The sequence below is a fragment of the Apium graveolens genome, chromosome 8 (genome assembly GCF_009905375.1).
Source record: "Apium graveolens cultivar Ventura chromosome 8, ASM990537v1, whole genome shotgun sequence".
NCBI lineage: Eukaryota > Viridiplantae > Streptophyta > Magnoliopsida > Apiales > Apiaceae > Apium > Apium graveolens.
In genome coordinates this window covers 20,997,678-21,018,541 of record NC_133654.1, presented here as the reverse complement: position 1 = coordinate 21,018,541, position 20,864 = coordinate 20,997,678, and the positions used below count along the sequence as shown (strand labels likewise).

Sequence of the window (20,864 nt, the reverse complement as noted above, 5' to 3'; positions counted from 1 at the left end):
AATATGACTACAACCTTTAGTACAATCGATTGACATTGTACTTAATGGCAACATCTTTAATTGCACTTTGATAAGGTTTTCCTGGATTTTTCTTTAACTGGTGGCTTAGCAAGAATATAAGAATTTCTAATATTACATCTGTACTAAGCTTTAGTTTTATCTTGTTAACAAGTTGTTGATTTAAATGAAACTGATGTTACATATGTGAAGGCTCTGATGGTGGTGGTTCATTAATATCAAAAGTAAAGAATCCATCGCCATTCATGTTTAACCAATGAAGTAGATTTTATAAGTAGAGGAGTAAATTTAAAAAATCTGTTTTCTATCAACTGACTACTGTAATGACTATTGTGAATATTAATTTTTTATTTGTATGTGAGAAGTATAATGTTACTAACAATTCATGTGTGTGTAATGCTGTGTTTTGATTGGTTGTTGTCAACTTGTCATTTGAAAAAGCAAAATGGGGGAAGAGTTTAGCTAATCTCCCTCCCCCAACATTGTGCACCCAATCATAACTAAGCATAAATTATGTAATTTTCTTAAAACATGTGCTTTTAATCAAAGAGGAAATGTTTTAAAGGACAGAATGAGTAGCAGTCACGGGTGTTCGTCAACACGATCAAACCGACCCAACTCTCTTTTAGGCCAATTAAAAAAAACCTGATCCATGGTTGGGTTAAAAAAAAATTCAAACCGCATTAAATGGGTTGGGTATGGTTACAAGATTTCTTCGGCCAACTCAACCCAACCCGATTTAACTAAAGGCTCGTTCAATAATATAAATATAATCTATATATTATATGTAATTGTACATTATACAATATAAATATTTTCATTTATAGTTACATTTTGTGTATGTGTATATGATTACGACATGATATACTTTACTAAAATTTAAATTTAATCAAATTAAAGAATAGTACTATAATTGTAGGTTCTACTATTTAAAATTTACAATTATATATAATATTGAATTTTTTTTTATAATAATCCAATTCGTTCTAACCAACCTAACCCGACCCAAATCGATGTACGATGGGTGGGGTTGGGTTACAATTTTATATTTTACGAGTTGACTCAAAAATGTTTACACCAATTTAATTAAGTTGGATTATAAAAACGTTTAAAATCCGGCCAAATCGATCCACGAACACCCAAGTGCTACTAAGTAGTTAACATTCAACACCTCTTATTTTTATCCTCGCAAGATTAAAAGAGCATTTCTTCCGAACCGTCCATATGGCCCCCTTTATTCTTTCCTTTTCATTTCTTTATATAAATGTCACACACACCTTTGGTTTTATTTTATCTTTGAACGACTCTCCGCGAAAAAGACTATCCTTTTTCTCATATTCTCTCCATTCTCCGCACAAACACACACACAAACTTTAATACACATTTACACTTTTACATACAAACACTTATTTCAAAAGGCTCATTCTTGGATATTCAAGCTTCATCAACAATTGTGAGCTCAATTCTCAACTCAATCTGTGTTATCAAGGTACATCTATACACTTTCTTAAACATGGGTTTTTATAAATTTCTTGTTTCAAGTACACTCATACACTCATAATCACACATTACACTTAAAAAATGAATAATAATCATTAAAGATTGAACCTTTTCATTTACATTACATGGTTTTTATTAGTTTTGATTAAAGGTTGCAACTTTATGATTATGTTAGTGTTTGTTGTTGTTGAAGAAGCTTAAGATTTTTGTGGGTTGGGTTTAAATTTGAGGTACAAGAAAGGCAAGATCAGATCTAAGAAAAAAGAGGGATGTCTTTTACTGGAACACAACAGAAATGTAAGGTGTGTGAGAAGACTGTTTATCCAATGGAGCTTTTGTCTGCTGATGGAGTTGATTTTCACAAATCTTGCTTTAGGTGCACTCACTGCAAAGGGACCTTGAAGGTGATTTTTTTGGCTACTAGATTGCTCTTTTCTTGATTTGTTTTGTTTATCGATTTTAATGTTTTTTGTCATTGTTTTTTTGGTGTGATTTTGGTTTGTAATATATGTGAAGTATGTGCATTTCTGACTAGCATGTGGTATGTATTGTTAGAAAGAATTTTTAGCCGTCAAAGATCGGTGAAATTGTGTATATTGACATAGATTGACTAAAAGTGTAACTTGCGGATATGAAATGTTTTGGTACAGAGTAGAAGAGATGAATTAGCACTCTCTTGAGCGGAGTTTATTTTATAAATTTATGTAATCCTAGATTTTGCTATTCTGCGAATATATAAAGTACTAATTAGCTAGATAGGTCAACTGTACATTTATGATACTGGTAGAAGTTCATGGCTTTCTATTAAAACAGATAGTAAGAGTTATTTTTGAAATGGTGTAGTACTGATTTTGTTGTAATTGTCTCGTCACATGGTTAAGCTGGCATATGTGATTGTTACGATATTTAATTGAAGGCTGCCAATAAGGTAGTGGTGATTTTGCAGATGTTCTAGATTAGTGACAGGAAGCAGTTATTGGCACCGTAGTACTGGCTAGCGTAGTACTAAGTTTTTTTATATTTCCTGCTTTCTTGCATTTGCGTTAGTTTAAGGATGCAAGACTTTCTATGTTTTCAGTAATATAGAAAGTAACCCCAGTTGATATATCATGAAGTAAATAACCTCCTTATTCTTTTTGTTTCATATCAACTTACTTGATGTGGAGTACTTAATCACTTAATAAAAAAATTACTGTAAATATGAACATATATCAATTGTTTTTTGTACCTGTACTGCAGCTAGGCAACTACTCGTCAATGGAAGGTGTTCTGTACTGTAAGCCTCACTTTGAACAACTATTTAAGGAGTCAGGGAACTACAACAAGAACTTTCAGTCATGTATGCCTATGCCACTTACATTCATTCAGTAAATACTATCTGTGCATATCTGAATTATAATTTCAATGTGTAATTCATTATCTTTTCTTTCAGCTGCAAAGTCAGTTGAAAAGTTAACCCCGGAGCTGGTAAAGTTTCCTCAAGCATTACTTGTATATGTAAAAAAATATACAGACTATAATGATTTTCTTGATTTACGCAAGCTCATGTCACCTGTGACTCTATGGATTTTCAGACGAGGTCACCTAGCAAAGCTGCTGGAATGTTTTCCGGGACACAAGAAAAATGTGCAACTTGTGGTAAAACGGCATATCCACTAGAGAAGGTATTCAGCTATACTTTATAAAATGAAACAGTTAATAATACAACGTTGATGATTTTAGTCTCGGGTTTCCTACAAGAATTATTTAATTGATTCATGCAGTGTACATAGTCTTTAGGCCATAGCTACTACTAAATAATATGTTCCTCAACCACCATGGATTCTTTGAGCTATAACCCTGCCTTCTTCACATCCATCACGAACACCCTCTTAACTTGATCAATAAGCAATTACAAGCAGCATGTGTCAAATTTTAAGCCAAGTAGGATTAATAGCTGATATGACTTCACAGATTGAAATTTGAACAGTGCTTTCAGGAAATACTTTTCAAACTACAGTAAAGAGCTTTTATAGGGTTCCATCTTCCACTGTCGAGTGTTCTTGATTATCGTGGTTGCATCCCTTCAGTAGTTAATAGAATGCATGTACAAACCGATTTTATTGTGCATGACCTTTCACATCGCCAACATGTATTTTTTGAATTACTGTCTAAAATTTGAAGCAACACTTGGACATAAACCAGTACGATTGTTATATCTTGAGGCATTTATTTATAAACATTAGTCATTAGGTATTTAAATTGTTGATAGTGTCTAAAGGTAGTTAAAGCTAAGAAATTTTATAAGCAACTAGGAAAAGGAAAGGGAAAAAGGGCATATCCTAAAAACAGAAACGACTGTCCAAATGCTGCCATAATTAGGTGAGTTTATCATAGATAATCACTGCAAGCTCGATATAGCTGTCTACTTGTCTGATAAACTACTGGTTGGATAATTACTCATGTGCATGTGGGCCAATAATATGTCTTATTTATTTGTTTCTGTTTGTGAATAATAATGTCAGGTAACAGTGGAGAGCCAATCTTATCATAAAACATGCTTCAAGTGCTCTCATGGTGGATGCTTCATAACTCCATCAACTTATGCAGCCCTTGAAGGCATTTTGTATTGTAAACATCATTTTTCCCAGCTATTTAAAGAGAAAGGCAGCTACAACCATCTGCTTAAGTCTGCATCAATGAAGCGGCCTGTAGCCCCTGTTCCCGAAGCTTGAAATCAACCAAGTGCCCTGTAGGCTCTGTTCCTGAAGCTTGAAGCTTCCCACCCTGCTATCCTTTTTCCTCCTAAATGTGTGTACTTGTAACTTGTGTTCTTTGAGTGTATTTTCCTCTCGAGACCTTTTTTTATTAAATTGGATATTTGTTCACTGAAGCAACTAGTTTGTCTTGTTTGATATGGCAGGATAACACAATACCAAAAGTGTGAAATGACTCCAGTTGGACTTGTGTGCTTGTTTTATTTGTGATAGTTTTTGCCTGTCATTCTTGTTCGATGTTTGGACGGCACATAACTGAAGAATTAGGTAATCACAACAAATAGACTATCATATACAACAAATGGACTATCATATAACAATTAACTAGGTCTAAACAAGAGATTTTGACTTCCAAGTTTATACAACCAATTCTGAAGTACAACAATCATATAACCTTCAACGAAGCTATCTATGAACTGGGAATATAGTTACAAAAGTTTGTAATAAGCCAACTAACAAAAACTAACAATTTTAGATTCAAGTTTTCAAACCCAAGATTTAGCTCTGTTTCACTTGTCATTTTCACCAAATTATTAAAGTTAGAGGATCTTTGTGTTTTGACATTAGTTGTTTGTTACACAGACTGTTCAAACACAGTCTGTTTCAAAAGATATGTCAAGAAGATTGGTGGAACATTTCTAGAAATTATGTAAATACCAGAGCAACAATTCAAGTGACAGTCATACCAAGTATCACGTTGTAAGTTGTAACAGCTTATCAATATTAGAGGGGTAAGATGATTTATGTCATCGGTGAACTATTCAATCTCGGCTGGTAAAATACTCAAATTCATTTATATGACAATTGAGCTGAGGTTGAGCCATTGAAATACTGAGCCTAAGTTGAGAGATTCAAATTACTCAATTTGTCACTCTTACAAGCTCTAAAGAGCTTTTATTTGTAAATTAAATAATATGCGTGATTCTGGTGACAGTGTCACTGTTCTCACGCTAAAATGTGTTTTTCATAGAGCGTGACCCACACATGTATATAAAAAAAGAATTATTACATTTTTACATATTTCATACAGTCAAGCTCTAGTAAAAATTACCCTATTGGAGTTTTTGTCAATATCTACGAACTAGTACAGTTAATTTAAGCTTAAATAGCATATTGAACTTTTATGAAGCAAAGTTTCGGACTTTTAATTTTGTGACTACTAAATTTGAGCTCAAGCTCGAAAGTAAGCCTTTTAGTTTAGCTCGTGATTCAACTTGACAGTATTCAGCTCGATTCATGTTTTTTTTGCCAAGTGCTCGATTCATGTTGTTGACACCCTAACAGTAAATATATTGGTCCATTATCCGAAATCTGTAATAAATCCCAAGATGAAGAAAGAAGAATAGCACATCTACTTGGGGACTACTTACATAGATTGTGCTACATGATGGTCATTAACCAAACATTTAACTATAATTTAGTCAATATCTGCGAAATTCCCCCTACAGGCAACATGCTTACTGAAATCAGTTTCATGCACCAAGACCTAAATGCAAGACAGAGATATCTGTAAGCATCTTCCTCTTATTTATCAGGAAAATTATAGTTTATTTGTTTTAACCTTTTGTTGTTAGTGCAAATATCAGCATCCATATCCACAATTAAATTCCAAAAGAGACGATTAAATATCATCAATTTCTTGCACTTGCAGATTGGTAGAGAGTGGAGTGCTCATATATATGAACAGCATGACTTAAATTCTAGATATGTATCCATACTTACAGTCAAGTCACCAACTCTGACATGATGCAGCCCTCTCAAGTTAGTAACAACTACAAATTTAACCAATTCAGTCATATGATTTTGACATTTGTCTGTGGGGATTGCTATTGATCAAAATAAAATTGGATGATTTTGGCTTAGCTCCAACAAGTGCGCAAATCTCACACAAAGAGGCTAAATTCTTTATCAAATGAGAGCCAAAAGCCGAGACTTTTACAAAGTATGCCATGTCTACAGAAGGTGTGACCTTATCAACTCATCACTCATTTCTTGCTTTCTCCTGAAGGCCATGTTGTTGGCTGATTCATTATGCACTCGGATGCTATACTGAAAACAGCTTTCTTTTTCACTGCAATTTGCATCCTTTATTGCAGCCATGCTAGTTATATATTTTATGTACTAGAAAAACTTGGCTGATCTTCCTCACCAATCACCATAGGCATTACTATAAAGCTAATATATCAGATTCATCTCCTCGCGTATTTAATTATATATCCTCCCATCCTTATGCATAAACTAATTCCAAATAATAAAGGAAAAATGACATTTTGAGCACAATATTTACCATTTGCAGTAATCAGGCCTTTATCCTTAGTGATCTTTTATTTAAAGACTGAATATAAAGGAAAATGGAGTACTCGTAGGCAGTGTGGTGGCCAAACTCGAGAATGGAGGATTCATTAAAATTGATAGCCCTGACTTAAGATTGGATTTTACGGTAAAATTCTTCTCCGCTACTCTGACCAAGGTCTCAGGTTTGAATCCTCACCCCTCCGTGCTTAAAAATCTAATGTATCAAGAGAAATGTCACATTAACAAAAGAATAGAATGCCGAAAAAGAGATCAAATAAGAAGTGAATAGTTTCACTATATGCCTTACTTTTCTTTGTGTATCATTTACTTTTTAAAAGTGCTACTACCCAAAGATTGTCCAGTAGCAAGCTAAACTTTTATTTGATGACACAAAAGTATTTTGATTTGCTTAGATTACACATTGGAGCCAACCCTTCTTTCATCACCACCCTATAGTAAGTGAAAAGGCAAATAAATATGCTTGTGCTGCAAAAACCATGAAATCCCAATCAAAATCAGCCACCTTCAGATTTTTTAATGCCTCCCACTCTTTTTTTTAACAATCTAGTCATTTGGCTTCATCCATGACCAGGCTACAAAACTATACTCCAACAGCTTCTTGAAGTTCTGATCATTCTATCTCCCAAGTTCTTTTTTCAAGTACAATCTTCAACTTGCTTTTCCTGATTCTTTAGATTTTTTTTCTTCTCTTGGTTTACTCTTTTTTTATATATCCTTATGATATTCTTTGAAGTATTAGACTGGTTTTCTACGAAAAAAAATCAAGGTCTTCAGAATATTTTTTTCGGGATTTTGGCTTATATTTTTTTCTTGTAAGATCTTTTGCTAATTTTTCAAGATTCTTAAATGGCTGGTCTTTTCTATTTCTAATATATTGTCAGATTTTTCAACTTATGCAAAAACAAAGACTATTTTAATTCCCATTGAATAGTTATATATAAGGTCCTCTTGGTGTTTGTAGACATCCTCATATATTATTTTGTTCACTAAATATTGTACTAAATCTTGAAATTTTTAAACAGGAAGCCTGAACTTTGCGAAAATGGAGACTTTGTATCCTACTTCTCATACTTTCAATTCAAAATGGTTGAAGCAAGGGTTTCAAAGAACAAACTGGACAACTGAAGAAAATGGAACGTTTGAGAGTTGTCTCGCATTGTTTGATGAAGATACCCCTGATCGATGGTTACAGGTGGCATCCATGATCCCTGGAAAATCAGTCTTAGATGTGATTGAGCAATACAAAAAATTGGAGGATGACATTAGTGATATTGAAGCTGGTCTGTTTCCACTTCCAGAAAGGCTGCAGGACGACGCTTCAACAAAGAAGTTGGCTAAAAATCAGTATCTTAATGAATTTGGAAAGCGTCCGTTTGCTTGTAGATCTTCTGACCATGAGAAAAGGAAAGGACAGCCTTGGACAGAAGATGAACACAGGTGAGCTTCTGATCATACTATGGTTAGCTCTGAAGTAGGAATAAAAAAAGATCAGCACCTATCTCCATTTACAATCTGAAAGCATAAGTTGCATGAACTGTGCATTTATTTCATATTATTCGCTGCTATAATTTGCCTTGATTTTGAGGATTCGTTAATAGGCTAGTGTTGGATCATGAGTTTGAATCTTTATTGCTCCAGTGGCTCCTCATAGATTAAGTAGTATAATGCAAAGAAAAAGGTCTTGATCTGCAAGAACTTTTGACAACCAAGAGGGGCTTATGCAATGGTCGTTGCTTTCACAACTGTATTTTTTGATTATTAGATTATTAATTTACTATTGAAGTGTTACCAAAATTTTATAGGCACAGCTTAGTTCATTTAAACAGCTTTACAGATATATACAGTCTTCATCTTTATTCTAATTGTACTACTGTTTGTTTGATGATAACACTATAGGCAGTTTTTGATGGGACTTCGAAAGCATGGCAAAGGAGACTGGAGGAACATTTCGCGAAATTTTGTGATCACCAAGACATCAATTCAAGTAGCAAGCCATGCTCAAAAATACTACTTAAGACAGCTTTCAGAAGGAAAAGAAAAGAAGAGGCCTAGCATCCACGATATTACAACCGTCCATTTGACAGATGCTACTCCATTCGACAAACACAAATTTCCTGCAGACAAGAAATCAAATTTCATTCCACAGCCAGAGATCTCCATCAGCATGCCAAAAAGTATTCTTGATCGGAACAAAATAAATGGCGGATCATTGATGATGTTTAACTCGATGCATAACAATAAAATTATGCCATTTAAGCACGAGTTTGGTGGCCATGGCGCTAATATCAACCCTCTGAATTCAGGATTTCAGTTCCAAGCAACTAGACATCGAATTTGGTGATAGAAGAGATCAGCATTTCGATGTGTTGTTGTTAGTTTGTTCAATGAATACTACAGAACATAGTTTGTTAATTCAGTAATTATGGAATGGTAATATGTGATAGTATGGCTTGTTGAACATGAAGCTTTATTTAGTTCTTCCTGTTTTCCTTTAGTTTTGGAAGACATGCAGAGTTTGGCAGGCAAACACACTCAATCATGCATGTCTCTACTCAGACTCGATCCCTCATTTGGGTAATTGACTATGATAAAAAGTCAATATCGAACTATTCCTCAAAAAGAAAGTAATTTATGATTGAGGAAGAATCCAATCCATGGTAGTGGAGGTGCACTTTAAAGGTGGTAATGACAGGGCACAGCACCCTGCCAGTGAAGTAGAATGATGTGGCCAAATGAGATTGTAATTAAATTAGCCGACTGGCTCACCATGCATCATATATATTCGGTAGTAATGAGGAAGACTTACTTTTACTTTGGCATCTATGGCAAGTTGACTCACCAGTCACCACCATTACCCCTTTGTTGTTGAAGCTGATTATGCATTCCATTAATTGTTTAAGCAGCAAGCATCTTATATATTCTGCACTTATTCACCACAATAATTCAACTCAACTCACATTATATATCTTACATAGTAGTCTAGATATATTGTACATTTAGAATGATTGATTGGAATATATATTTAAAAAATATAATTTTTTTTTATTAAGGTAGATCTATTAGTTTAAGAAAAAGATGCAAGGGTTAATCGGATTATGAAAATTGAATTGACAAATCATTTTATAATGAATAATCGGATGATAAATCAGTAAAATCATCGATATTTACATAATCTGAAGTCCTCTTCATCTATCTTCTGATTAACCATTTCTGAGCTTTTTCAACAAACATCACCAATCGCCAAGGCTTTCCGGTTGTGAACACAACATATCCCGTGGACAACCCGACTACCAGTCCACTTCCATACCCTATTATGATCATTTTCCAGTCGAACCACTCATTGTCATTTTCGACATCTTCATCAACTTCTTGTGTTGGAAAATCATCATTTCTACATTTCTTAGTCAAAGGAATTCCACACAAGGCCACATTGCCTAGATAAGAGTTATAGCTCAAAGCGTCGAATTGCCTGCCTTGTGGAATTTGTCCAGAAAGATTGTTGACAGAAAGGTTTAATGACGCAAGAAAAGTCAGACTGGTTAACTGCCTAGGAATCGTACCCGTTAACTGGTTTGATGAGAGATCTAAAGATTCAAGAAGATTCATGTTTCCCAGCAATGATGGTATTTGGCCTGTCAGGCTGTTATGAGAAAGGTTGAGCAGGCGGAGTGATTTAAGTTCTCCAATGACCTCTGAAACTACGCCACTGAACATGTTCCTTGATAAATCTATACTTGTGTAAATGTACAAGATTCTTTTCACTTCAATCTCATTTCCTTTAACAGTTAACGAAATAGAACTTTCGTAATATGAATCATCTATCTGATTTCGATCCAAACCAAAGAATTGATCTGAAATGGCCATGACTTTGAAATTATCAAAGAAATTGATTGGCAGGTTGCCACTAAATTGATTCTGAGACAAATCCATGATTCGCAAGTTGGGGAATGGATGTTTCATGCTTACATTTAAGTTACCATGAAGTTTATTTGATCGCAAGACAAGAATTTGTAGCTTCGGAAGACTAACCAGCCACTGTGGAAATGTGTCACTTAATTTGTTCTTTCCAAGATCAAGAATCTGCAACAATTGACAATTAGCCAAGGTTTGGGGTATCGATCCTTCCATGTGATTGTTGTTGATGTTAAACGTCGTGAGTTTGCAGCCCTTTGTGAAAGTTGGCGGTATCTTCCCGTGAATTTGATTGTTATGAAGATCAAGTATAGACATGCTCGTATTTCCCAAACAGGGAGGAAGTGCACCGCTTAAATTGTTATTCGACAAATCAAGCAATTGAAGGTATTCCCCACCACAATAGGATGCCGGTATTGTCCCTTGAAATTTGTTCTTGCTAAAATTAATCAAGCTAAAATCTCCTGAAAAATTTGGAAGTGTGCCATGAAAACTGTTACTTGAGAAATCAAGATTAACAGGGCATCTCACTCCTTCGCAAATTGCTATAGGAAGTTCTCCTGCAAAATACAAAGGGGATTCAATAAAATTTTCAAAAGCAATTTAAGTACTTAATTTCAAACAATAAACCAGTAATGAACTATTGATACTTACCCGAAAAGTTATTATCCGATAAATCAAGCTCTGACAAGTTGGAAGTATACTTCCCAAAGTCAGTAGGAATGGTGCCAGAAAACCTGTTGGAAGAAAGGTCAAGTAAAAGCAATATAGTTAAATTGGAAATGGAACCAGGCAGCTCTCCATTCAATTGGTTATTGCTGAGATTTAGACTCTCGACCTCTGTTAAGTTCCCAATCTCAGGTGGTATACTTCCATCCAATTGGTTGTTGTACAGAGATAGATCTTCTAGATATATTAGATTCCCAATCTCACGTGGAATACTTCCGTTCAATTGATTATTGCTCATACTAAGAAACATCAGCAATGTTAAGTTCCCGATCTCTGGTGGAATATTTCCACTAAGATTATTGGATTTCAAATATAAGAAACTCAAATTGATGAGGTTCCCTATCTCTCTGGGAATTGTTCCTTTAAAATCATTATTACTCAGATCGAGTAATGAAAGATTTGTCAACATACCTATTTCTGAAGGAATATTTCCTGCAAAATTATCACATATCAAACAAATTAAAAACTTGAAGATTATTTAGATGATCGAGGGTGCTGATAACTACACACCCTAGATTGATGGTTGCACACCCTTATTTAGTTATATTATACCGTAACTCGTGATATAAAAAAGTTTGACAACAAGTTGCATTAACATTAGCGATATAAGGGTCAAATAGAATATAGAATAGAAGGGTGTGCAACAATCAATTTGGGGTGTTCAAATATATACAACTTCATTTTAGGACTCTGTAAAAGACCTGTACTAAAAAAAATACAACCAAGTGTTTCTAATATATTGTAACTTTGGAGATGACTAATATGGTAAGGAATGTTACCGCTAAAACTGTTGTTGGAGAGATCCAATTGCTCAAGTTGTTTTGCATTTCCGATATCTGCTGGTATACTATTCGATAAGTTGTTGGAATTGAGGTTCAAATAAGTGAGACTTGGGAATGAGGAGAAGTTGAAGTGAGCAAGTGTTCCAGAGATTCCAATCACATTTACTGGGGAAATGCTGAGCTGAGAAACTGTTCCTGCAGTATTGCATGTAATGCCAGTCCAGTTACAAAGGTTACTAAGATTGTTTAAGGACCAAGAATCAATCAAAGAAGATTCGAATAAACTGTCCTTCCATTTGACAAGGGCTTCTGCTTCAGTTGTTGGTGACGACATTACATTAAGTGAAAGTATAGAGATGAAAAGAGCATGAAACAGTATGAGACCAAGAGGCTGCTTGTATAATCTAGCCATCTCTTTAAATGTTTGGCTACCTGCTTGGTTTGTAATATATATACTGGGATTTCTTCAGATACACAATGGTACAGAACCAAATCAATAGTCAATTGAACACTTAACATTGACTTCGATTTTTGTTGCTCAAGGACCACGCGTGTGTAGGTAGAATATTGTGCAACACCAATAACAAGACACTCACTCTTAGCTGCCATGTTTTACTAGGAAAGTTGTTAAGCTTTGTTAGTATTATATTCGAGTGTTGATGAGTTGGTGGCTTCCGTGAAACCATCATTTGAGGAAAATCCAGCCGAAAAACTCAATAATAAAATATTTTTGACTCAACAAATGTGCATGAAGTCAATCATGTCGGTCAATATAATAGTTATAAAATCCCATACATAGGAAAAGATTAAACTTTAGTGTGAAGGTAGACTTCCTCTGCAAATTGAATGTGAACATAGTCTTGTAAATGATGTTCTTGCATATCTTGAAGAATGTAAACTGATGCAAGGTGCGATCCTATTTAAAGAGGCCGTGCAGCATCTTGTTTTTAGCATGTGTATTTGAGTTAATGTTTTCTTAATAGAGTCTCCATTAATTTATTTGATAAAAAGACTTTTATGGGGTCCTTTAGTTAGCAAAATTCTAAATTAGGTATAACTTTCAATCATAATGAGAGAGCGGTATAAAAATCAATTTTATAAGTATTATTTTAATTTTTATGTAAGCATTTAAATGTAATTATTTAATACTAAAATAAATATATGAACTAAAAATATATTAAAATAATAATAAAACTATATATTTAATTAAATTAAAATTATTAACTTAAAATATTTTAAATTAAGAATACTCATTTCATTCCAGCACTCAATCAAACACATAACCTTGACCCATCTAAAAACGTGACCCCTACAAAACTGCATGTGTCTTGGTTTTAGTATGCGTCTTTGAGTTACTGTTTTCCATCAATTTATTCAATAAAAAGAGCTTATAATTTTGTTAATAGAGCTGTACATATCTCTCGATTTATTCCCAGTGTGCGATAGTATTGCCTTAATTTCTATGAGGTAAGGTAAGCTATGTGCTAGAGATTTAAACTCTAATCATCATAGAGAATAAAATATATAAAAACATATGAAAAAATATAAATTTAAATATGACAACACTTCTTTTATTATTAATATAAAATAAATTTTAATATTCATATAAAATCATATATTAAGATTATTATTAATATAAAATAAATTTTAACATCCATATAAAAAAATTAATGTTATCTTAATTTTTTGAAAAGAGAGTTCTTAAATTTATTTATAAAATTTATGTAAAAACTTTAATTATTCAAAAAGTTAGGTTTTCTTATCTTTGCCCTATATTTTGAGCGAGAGGGCTGTTTAGTAACTTTCTCTCTCCGCTGATAGATGATTGTTTTTTTAAAATACTGATCCTTAAAAAGTTGATCCAACCCACAGAATAACAAACGGGGGTGTTGGACAAATGATTGTTAGGGACAGGGATTCATTAATTTTACTTACATGGACTTGAAATAAAGTACAAGTAGTTGGGTCCAACAGTGACCCATTTTTTAATAGTTGGGCCCAACAGTGACCCATTTCTTTTATAGTTGGGCCTATCACCAGCATTTTAAGTTTAACAAGTTGAGCCAGCACTAATGCTCACCAATTTAAGTTGGTGATCTACCATAATTAAATATTAACTAAATTATCTGAAAAGAAAAAAAAATTCCAGTAAATTCATCAAATTTAATTAATAACCTTTATTAATAAGCGAAACCCTTTTTTAAGTGGTACATATATATTAATTTTGGTTTCACCAATTTTGTTTTTTTTTTATCGTAGGTAACCCGCAGCCGCTACCCTTCGGGTGCGCACTGGGTAAACCCTACGGGCTCACGCAATAGCCTGCAAACCACGTGAACCAAGGTAAACCGCATTTAAGCGACAGACTCTGACTCATGAGGCATAATTATAAATTCTTCTGGGATTCGAACCTGTGACCAAGAGGATAGTTTTCCTCTCTTTAACCAGCTGAGCCAACCCTTGCGGGCTGGTTTCACCAATTTTTGGTACCACCAACTTTTGATTTCACTTGTTCATTCATTTATATCTTATAATTCTACTTTTGTATGTCTGTTATACTACATTTTTGGTTACACCCTTTATTCTTATATGTATATTTTATTCTTATACGTGTCTTATGATTATATTAAGTTTGGTTTTATTTTTGTTATCTTATACTTCTACATGTCTTATTATTTTCATTTTTGTTATCTTATAATTCTACATGTCTTATTATTATATTAATTTTAGTTTTATTTTTATTTCACCCTTTTGACCTTACTTTGTATTCCTATTTCACTCATGTATTGCTAATTTAATATATTATACTTTAATAACTTTTATTAATAAGCGAAACCCCTTTTCAAGCGGGACACTTATTTATTTTGGTTTCACCAATTTTTGGTACACAAACTTTTGGTTTCATTTATTTATTCATGTGTATCTCATAATTCTATTTTGTATGTCTTTTAATTCTACTAAAACTTTTGGTTACACCCTTTATTAATAAGCGAAACCTATTTTCAAATGGTACACAAGTATTTATTTTGATTTCGCCAATTTTCAGTAACACCAACTTTTGTTTTCACTTATTCATTCATGTGTATATAATAATTCTATTTTTGTATGTCTTTTAATTCTACTAAAACTTTTGGTTACACCGTTTATTAATAAGCGGACCTCCTTTTCAAGGGGTACTCAAGTAATTATTTCGGTTTCACCAATTTTTGGTAAAACCAACTTTTGATTTCACTTATTCATTCATGTGTATCTTATTATTTTGTTATGTTTGTTATTTTTTTGTTTCACCATTTTGCCTTTAACCTTTGTATTCCTAATTTTCTTATGTATTGCTAATTCAATATATTATACGTACTATAACAAAAATACTTTTATATATTTTTAACTTTTTTGAATCATATACTTTTTAATATAATTATTAGAATTCTATTATAATTATAATTTTTTATTTATAAGCAACGCCCAGACTATCCGAATTCCATATATAAATATAGATACTATAACAAACTCTTGTTTGAAAATATTTTATTTTTAGTTGTTTTGATTTAGTATAATTAGTAGAATTCTATTTTTATTATACTTCTTGATTTCTAAGTATCACTCAGGTATTCTTCTTTAATTTTTATATGATCTTATAATATTATATGTATTATTTTACACGTTTTTTAATTACAATTTTTATAATACTTTTAACTCATAATTCTATTTCTCATATCATCCAATAGTATATTTTAGTGAAATAATAATTTTTTGAAATTATATTATAATTATAATCTTTTTATTTATTAAAATTAATAACCTTTATTAATAAGTGAAACACTCTTTTAAGTGGCACTTTGGTTTCAGCTTGTTTTAATTTCATCAATTTTTGAATTTCATTATAACTCTAAATGTATAATTTTTATTCTTCTTTAACTTCTATATGACTTATAATATTATATGTATTATTTTACCGCCATTTTTTAATTGCAATTCTTATATTGATTTCAACTCGATAATCATATTTTTCATATGACTCAATAGTATATTTTGATGAAATAATAAAATTTTGAAATCATAATAATTACAATCTTTTTATTATAAGCATAACACAAATATCGTACATATAAGTGAATCCCTTTTTTTAATGGTCCCAAATTTTATATCACTTTATTTTTGTTCAACCCATATTTTTAGTTTCACTACAATCATCCTATTTCTAATACAACTCTATATTATTTTATTTTTAATGAAATATAACTAAATTGTTAAAATCGTATTGTAATTATTCCTAATTTTTTTTAGCTCGATAATCCTATTTCCGGTATGACTCTATATAACTTTGTAGTATTTTTTAATGAAATAATAAAATTATTGAAATTATATTATTAACATGTATATTACAATTTTTTTAACTTTTCTTAAGATAATTGTAAATAAAAATAAAATTAACAATAAATTTAATTCTCGATTTGTTCATACCTTTATTTCACCTCTAGATTCATATATTTTTGATATGGAAGAAAATAAGGTCTGGGTATGTAATTAATGTTGTATTAATCATATCAGAATTGGGCCAACAGCTAGGCTCATTTGAGAAGACCCAAAACCCTGAATATTAATTAATTTCGCAATTAATTAATAAGGGATAAGTCAGCTGATAAGATGAGTCCTAGTGGAGAAATAAATCCTTGCAGATTGACCTCCAAGGAACCTGGTGGGATAAGAAATCAGCTTCCTACTTCTTAGGACTCCAAAGTCCATTCTAATTCTGAGACTTGACCACCAAGCCTCCTAACCCAAATCCAATTAAAGGACTCCCAACATCTATATAAGGGGCCTCACCCCACAAATCTGAACTACGTTTTTGACTTGATCCTTAGCAATCAGCAAGGTACGTAGGCATCTTGTTAAGGCAGATTGAGTCACGAAATACAAGAGCAGTCAAATCGAGACTCGAAGCTCTCGTTCCCTAGTAATAAACACAACAATTATTATACCTTAGTTTTTGATCCATAACATTTGGTGCCGTCTGTGGCAAAGCACAACAACAACCATGACGAGAACACGGAGAACAATCAGCGTCCTTGAAGGAGGGACACCCGCGGGGACAACCCAAACGATTTCGTCAACCGTGGAGGTGCCTCCGTATTCAACCTATGCCGTCACCCAAGGAGGAGCCCAGGTAGGGGCAACTGAACCTCAACCTCAAGGGACGATTCTCACGGCTCCTCAAGGTACGAATCCCCAACTTCAACAACTACATACACCTGTGAATTCTCGACCCATTGGGTACAAATATTCAACTGTTGTAACCACTAACCCCCCTTATGAGATGCCCCTTTACCCCGAGATTGGAGGAAGTGGACATGCTGGACGGAGTGAAGCGTGGGGGAAAACACCCCTACATACAAGGTTTGGCTCCTATCCCGGAGGACCAGGAATTTTATGGTCCTTATACTGAGAGAGATTCTGAATCTTCGGATGACGAAGTGGCCCCAAGAAGGAGACGTGCTGGAAAAGAGCCGATGGCTGATGATAACCAACGCCCTAGGAGCACCCGAGGGGTGAATCCCCAAGAAGTGCATGAGAGAATCAAGGCCCATGAGGCTGAGATTCAAAGGCTGAAGCGTGACTTGGAGGCGCACCAGGTTCCCAAGTCCCCATTACAACCTAGGGGGAGAAATTCTCCCCCAATCATAGACCTGGATGGTTCAACACGAAGAAGGGCTGTAGTCCCAAGAGCTGATCCAAGCAATCTTCTTCCCCCTGAAGATCGTGATGATCCTACTCCACCATTCACTGAAGAGATAATGAATGCCCACATCTCAAGGAAGTTCAAGATGCCCACTATCAAAGCTTATGATAGTACGGGAGATCCTGCTAATCATGTCAGGACATTCTTCAATGCACTGTTATTGCAGCCCGTGAATGATGCTATTAAGTGTCGGGCCTTTCCTCAAACCCTGTCAGGTATGGCTTAAAGATGGTATAGTCGTCTGCCCCCGAACTCTATCGGGTCCTTCAGAGAATTAAGTCAGGCTTTTATTAAGCAGTTCATCAGTGGGAGAGTGCATGAGAAAAGTTCAGCATCCCTCATGAGCATTGTGCATGGAGCAAAGAAATCCTTGAGAGACTACCTGAATCGTTTCACGAAGGAAGCTTTAAAAGTCCCGGACCTTGATAACAAGGTAGCCATGATAGCACTACAACAGGGAACTAGGGATGAGTTCTTCAAGATGTCCTTGGCCAAGCGCCCCCCTGAGAGCATGTTGCAGCTCCAAGATAGGGTCGGGAAGTACATCAAGGTGGAAGAGAGCATAAGGAAGACCGTAGTGAGCAACGAGCCCGCTGGAGGCAAGAAGCGGAAAACTGATCTGGAGTATATCGCTAAGGACAAGTATCCTAGAACTGAGCAAAACCCTGATTCAACCCCTAAGAAGGGAGGACCTGGACAAAAATTCGCTGAATACGCTAAGTTGAACGCTCCTAGAAGCCAGATTTTGATGGAAATCGAGAAAGACCAAGATATTCGTTGGCCTAAACCCTTGAAGGCAGATCTTGCCAAGCTGGACAAGAGCAAATATTGTAGATTTCACAAAGATGTTGGTCATGACACCGATGAGTGTAGGCAACTGAAAGATGAAATAGAGTTCCTCATTCAGAAAGGAATATTGAACAAGTACACTGGGGAAGGAAGAGACATGAATAACAATGGGAGAAAGAACTTCGAAGATCGTAGGAGGACCAAGACAATCAGGGGCGGAATCCCCAACCTAGGGGACCGGTGATAAATACAATCTTTGGAGGACCACGACCCCGAGGACCTGTGATAAACACGATTTTTGGAGGACTGACTGCTGCTTGATTATCCAAGAAATTCAGGAAAGCTTATGCTAGGGAGGTTATGCATATTGTTGGAGAAGCCCCAAAGAGGGCTAGAACAGGAGTAATAATGGCTTTTGATGATTCTGACCTATAGGGTGTGAAATTTCCTCATGACGACCCGTTGGTCATAAAACCTATAATAGAAAACAACCCGGTTAAGAGGGTCCTTGTGGATAATGGTGCTTCAGTGGATATCTTGCTCCATGATACCTTTTTAAGGATGGGATATAATGACTCCCAATTGACCCCAACCGACATGCCGATATATGGATTTGCGGGAGTGGAGTGCCCTGTGGAAGGGATAATCAAGTTGCCAACAACCATAGGACAGGAACCAAGGAAAGCAACACATATATTGGACTTTGTGGTAGTAAAAGCTAGTTCAACTTACAATGCTATCATGGGGAGAATAGAGATACATGCCTTCAAGGCAGTCCCTTCTTCCTACCATTCAGTTATAAAGTTTTCCACCCGGAATGGGATTGGAGAAGAGAGAGGAGATCAAAAAATTGCTAGAAGTTGTTATGTAACCTCTCTGAGGGCAGATGGAGTTGGGGGGCAAGTTCTGCCTATTGAAGATCTGGATATTCGAGAGAATGATTAGAAAAGAGGAAAGCCAGTTGAATACTTTGTTTCGATTCCTTTAGCTCCTGAGAATTATGAGAAAGTTACTTTTGTTGGAGCCACACTAGAGGAGCCCCTTAGAGGGAAATTAGTGAAATTTTTGCAAGAAAATAGTGATGTGTTTGCATGGTCGGCAGCTGATATGCCAGGCATAGACCCGGAACTAATTACTCACAAGCTGAATGTGGATCCGAGTCAGAAGACGGTGAAGCAAAAGAAAAGAAGTTTTGCCCCAGAGAGGCAAGAAGCTATAAAATAGGAAGTAGAGAAGCTCTTAGAGGCTGGTTTCATTGAGGAGATATAATTTCCAGAATGGTTAGCAAACCCTGTAATGGTGAAGAAGGCCAATGGAAAGTGGAGGATGTGTGTGGACTTCACTGATCTGAATGACGCATGCCCTAAGGACTGTTTCCCGTTGCCAAGGATAGATACTTTGATAGATGCCACTGCTGGACATGAGATGCTGAGCTTCATGGATGGATTTAGTGGATACAATCAGATCAAGATGCACAAAGATGACATCCCAAAGGTATCATTCATCACTGACTTTGGTGTTTATTATTATCTTGTTATGGCATTTGGTCTCAAGAATGCAAGAGCCACCTATCAAAGGTTGGTAAATAAAATTTTTAAGGATCTTATTGGCAAGACCATAGAAGTTTATGTTGATGACATGTTAGTCAAAATTCTAGTGAAGACTGACCATATAACCCATTTTAGGGAAGCTTTTTAGGTCCTGAGATACCACAAGATGATGTTAAATCCTACAAAGTATGCTTTCGGAGTAGGATCTGGAAAGTTTTTGAAATTGATGGTCTCCAAGAGAGGAATCGAGGCCAATCCCAATAAAATAAGGGCAATCCTGTACATGGAGCCCCCAAAAACTATCAAAGATGTTCAAAAGCTCACTGGAAGGCTTGTTACATTAGGATGATTCATCTCAAAGTCTGGAGACAAGTGTTTGTCGTTCTTCAAGTCTTTAAAGAAAGTTAAGGATTTTGTATGGAGTGAAGAAATCCAGAAGGCATTCGAGGAATTAAAAAAATATATGGCTCAGGCCCCGTTGCTGGACAAGCCAACTTCGAATGAAGTTTTATACTTATACTTGGCCGTTTCAGAGAGTGCCTTGAGCGCTGTATTGGTTAAGGAGGAACTAAAAATCCAGAAACCCGTGTACTATGTCAGTAAAATTTTGCATGGAGCTGAGTTGAATTATTCAACTATTGAGAAGTTAGCTTTAGCCTTGGTAATGACTTCGAGAAAGTTGCGTCCTTACTTCCAGGCTCATAAGATTGAGGTGCTAACAAATCAACCCCTGAGAAATATCATTCATAGTCCCAAGGCTAGTGGGAGGTTGATC

The 20,864-nt window shown here is 34.8% G+C and overlaps 3 protein-coding genes across 7 annotated transcripts; 2 read left to right on the top strand and 1 right to left on the bottom strand.

Moving 5' to 3' along the window:
* Nucleotides 1-1,303: 1,303 nt before the first annotated feature.
* LOC141678934 (LIM domain-containing protein WLIM2b-like) lies at nucleotides 1,304-4,390 on the top strand. Of its 5 annotated transcripts, none has more exons than XM_074485379.1 (6): nucleotides 1,304-1,507; nucleotides 1,756-1,922; nucleotides 2,758-2,857; nucleotides 2,951-2,985; nucleotides 3,093-3,182; nucleotides 4,023-4,390. In XM_074485379.1, the coding sequence occupies exons 2-6, from the start codon at nucleotides 1,788-1,790 to the stop codon at nucleotides 4,230-4,232; spliced, it is 570 nt and encodes a 189-aa protein (XP_074341480.1). In that variant the 5' UTR covers nucleotides 1,304-1,507; nucleotides 1,756-1,787; the 3' UTR covers nucleotides 4,233-4,390. The 5 variants fall into 5 exon arrangements, with proteins under 5 accessions (XP_074341480.1, XP_074341484.1, XP_074341481.1 ...); XM_074485383.1 differs by having other exon boundaries at nucleotides 1,715-1,922; XM_074485380.1 differs by having other exon boundaries at nucleotides 1,712-1,922.
* Nucleotides 4,391-6,938: 2,548 nt separating this feature from the next.
* Nucleotides 6,939-9,050, top strand: LOC141679085 (transcription factor DIVARICATA-like). The gene is made up of 3 exons (XM_074485570.1): nucleotides 6,939-7,229; nucleotides 7,613-8,027; nucleotides 8,487-9,050. The coding sequence occupies exons 2-3, from the start codon at nucleotides 7,633-7,635 to the stop codon at nucleotides 8,929-8,931; spliced, it is 840 nt and encodes a 279-aa protein (XP_074341671.1). The 5' UTR covers nucleotides 6,939-7,229; nucleotides 7,613-7,632; the 3' UTR covers nucleotides 8,932-9,050.
* A 661-nt stretch (nucleotides 9,051-9,711) lies between these two features.
* On the bottom strand, nucleotides 9,712-12,462 carry LOC141679084 (uncharacterized). The gene is made up of 3 exons (XM_074485568.1): nucleotides 12,011-12,462; nucleotides 11,157-11,663; nucleotides 9,712-11,062 (listed from the first exon to the last, which is right to left on the bottom strand). The coding sequence occupies exons 1-3, from the start codon at nucleotides 12,423-12,425 to the stop codon at nucleotides 9,780-9,782; spliced, it is 2,205 nt and encodes a 734-aa protein (XP_074341669.1). The 5' UTR covers nucleotides 12,426-12,462; the 3' UTR covers nucleotides 9,712-9,779.
* Nucleotides 12,463-20,864: the final 8,402 nt, after the last annotated feature.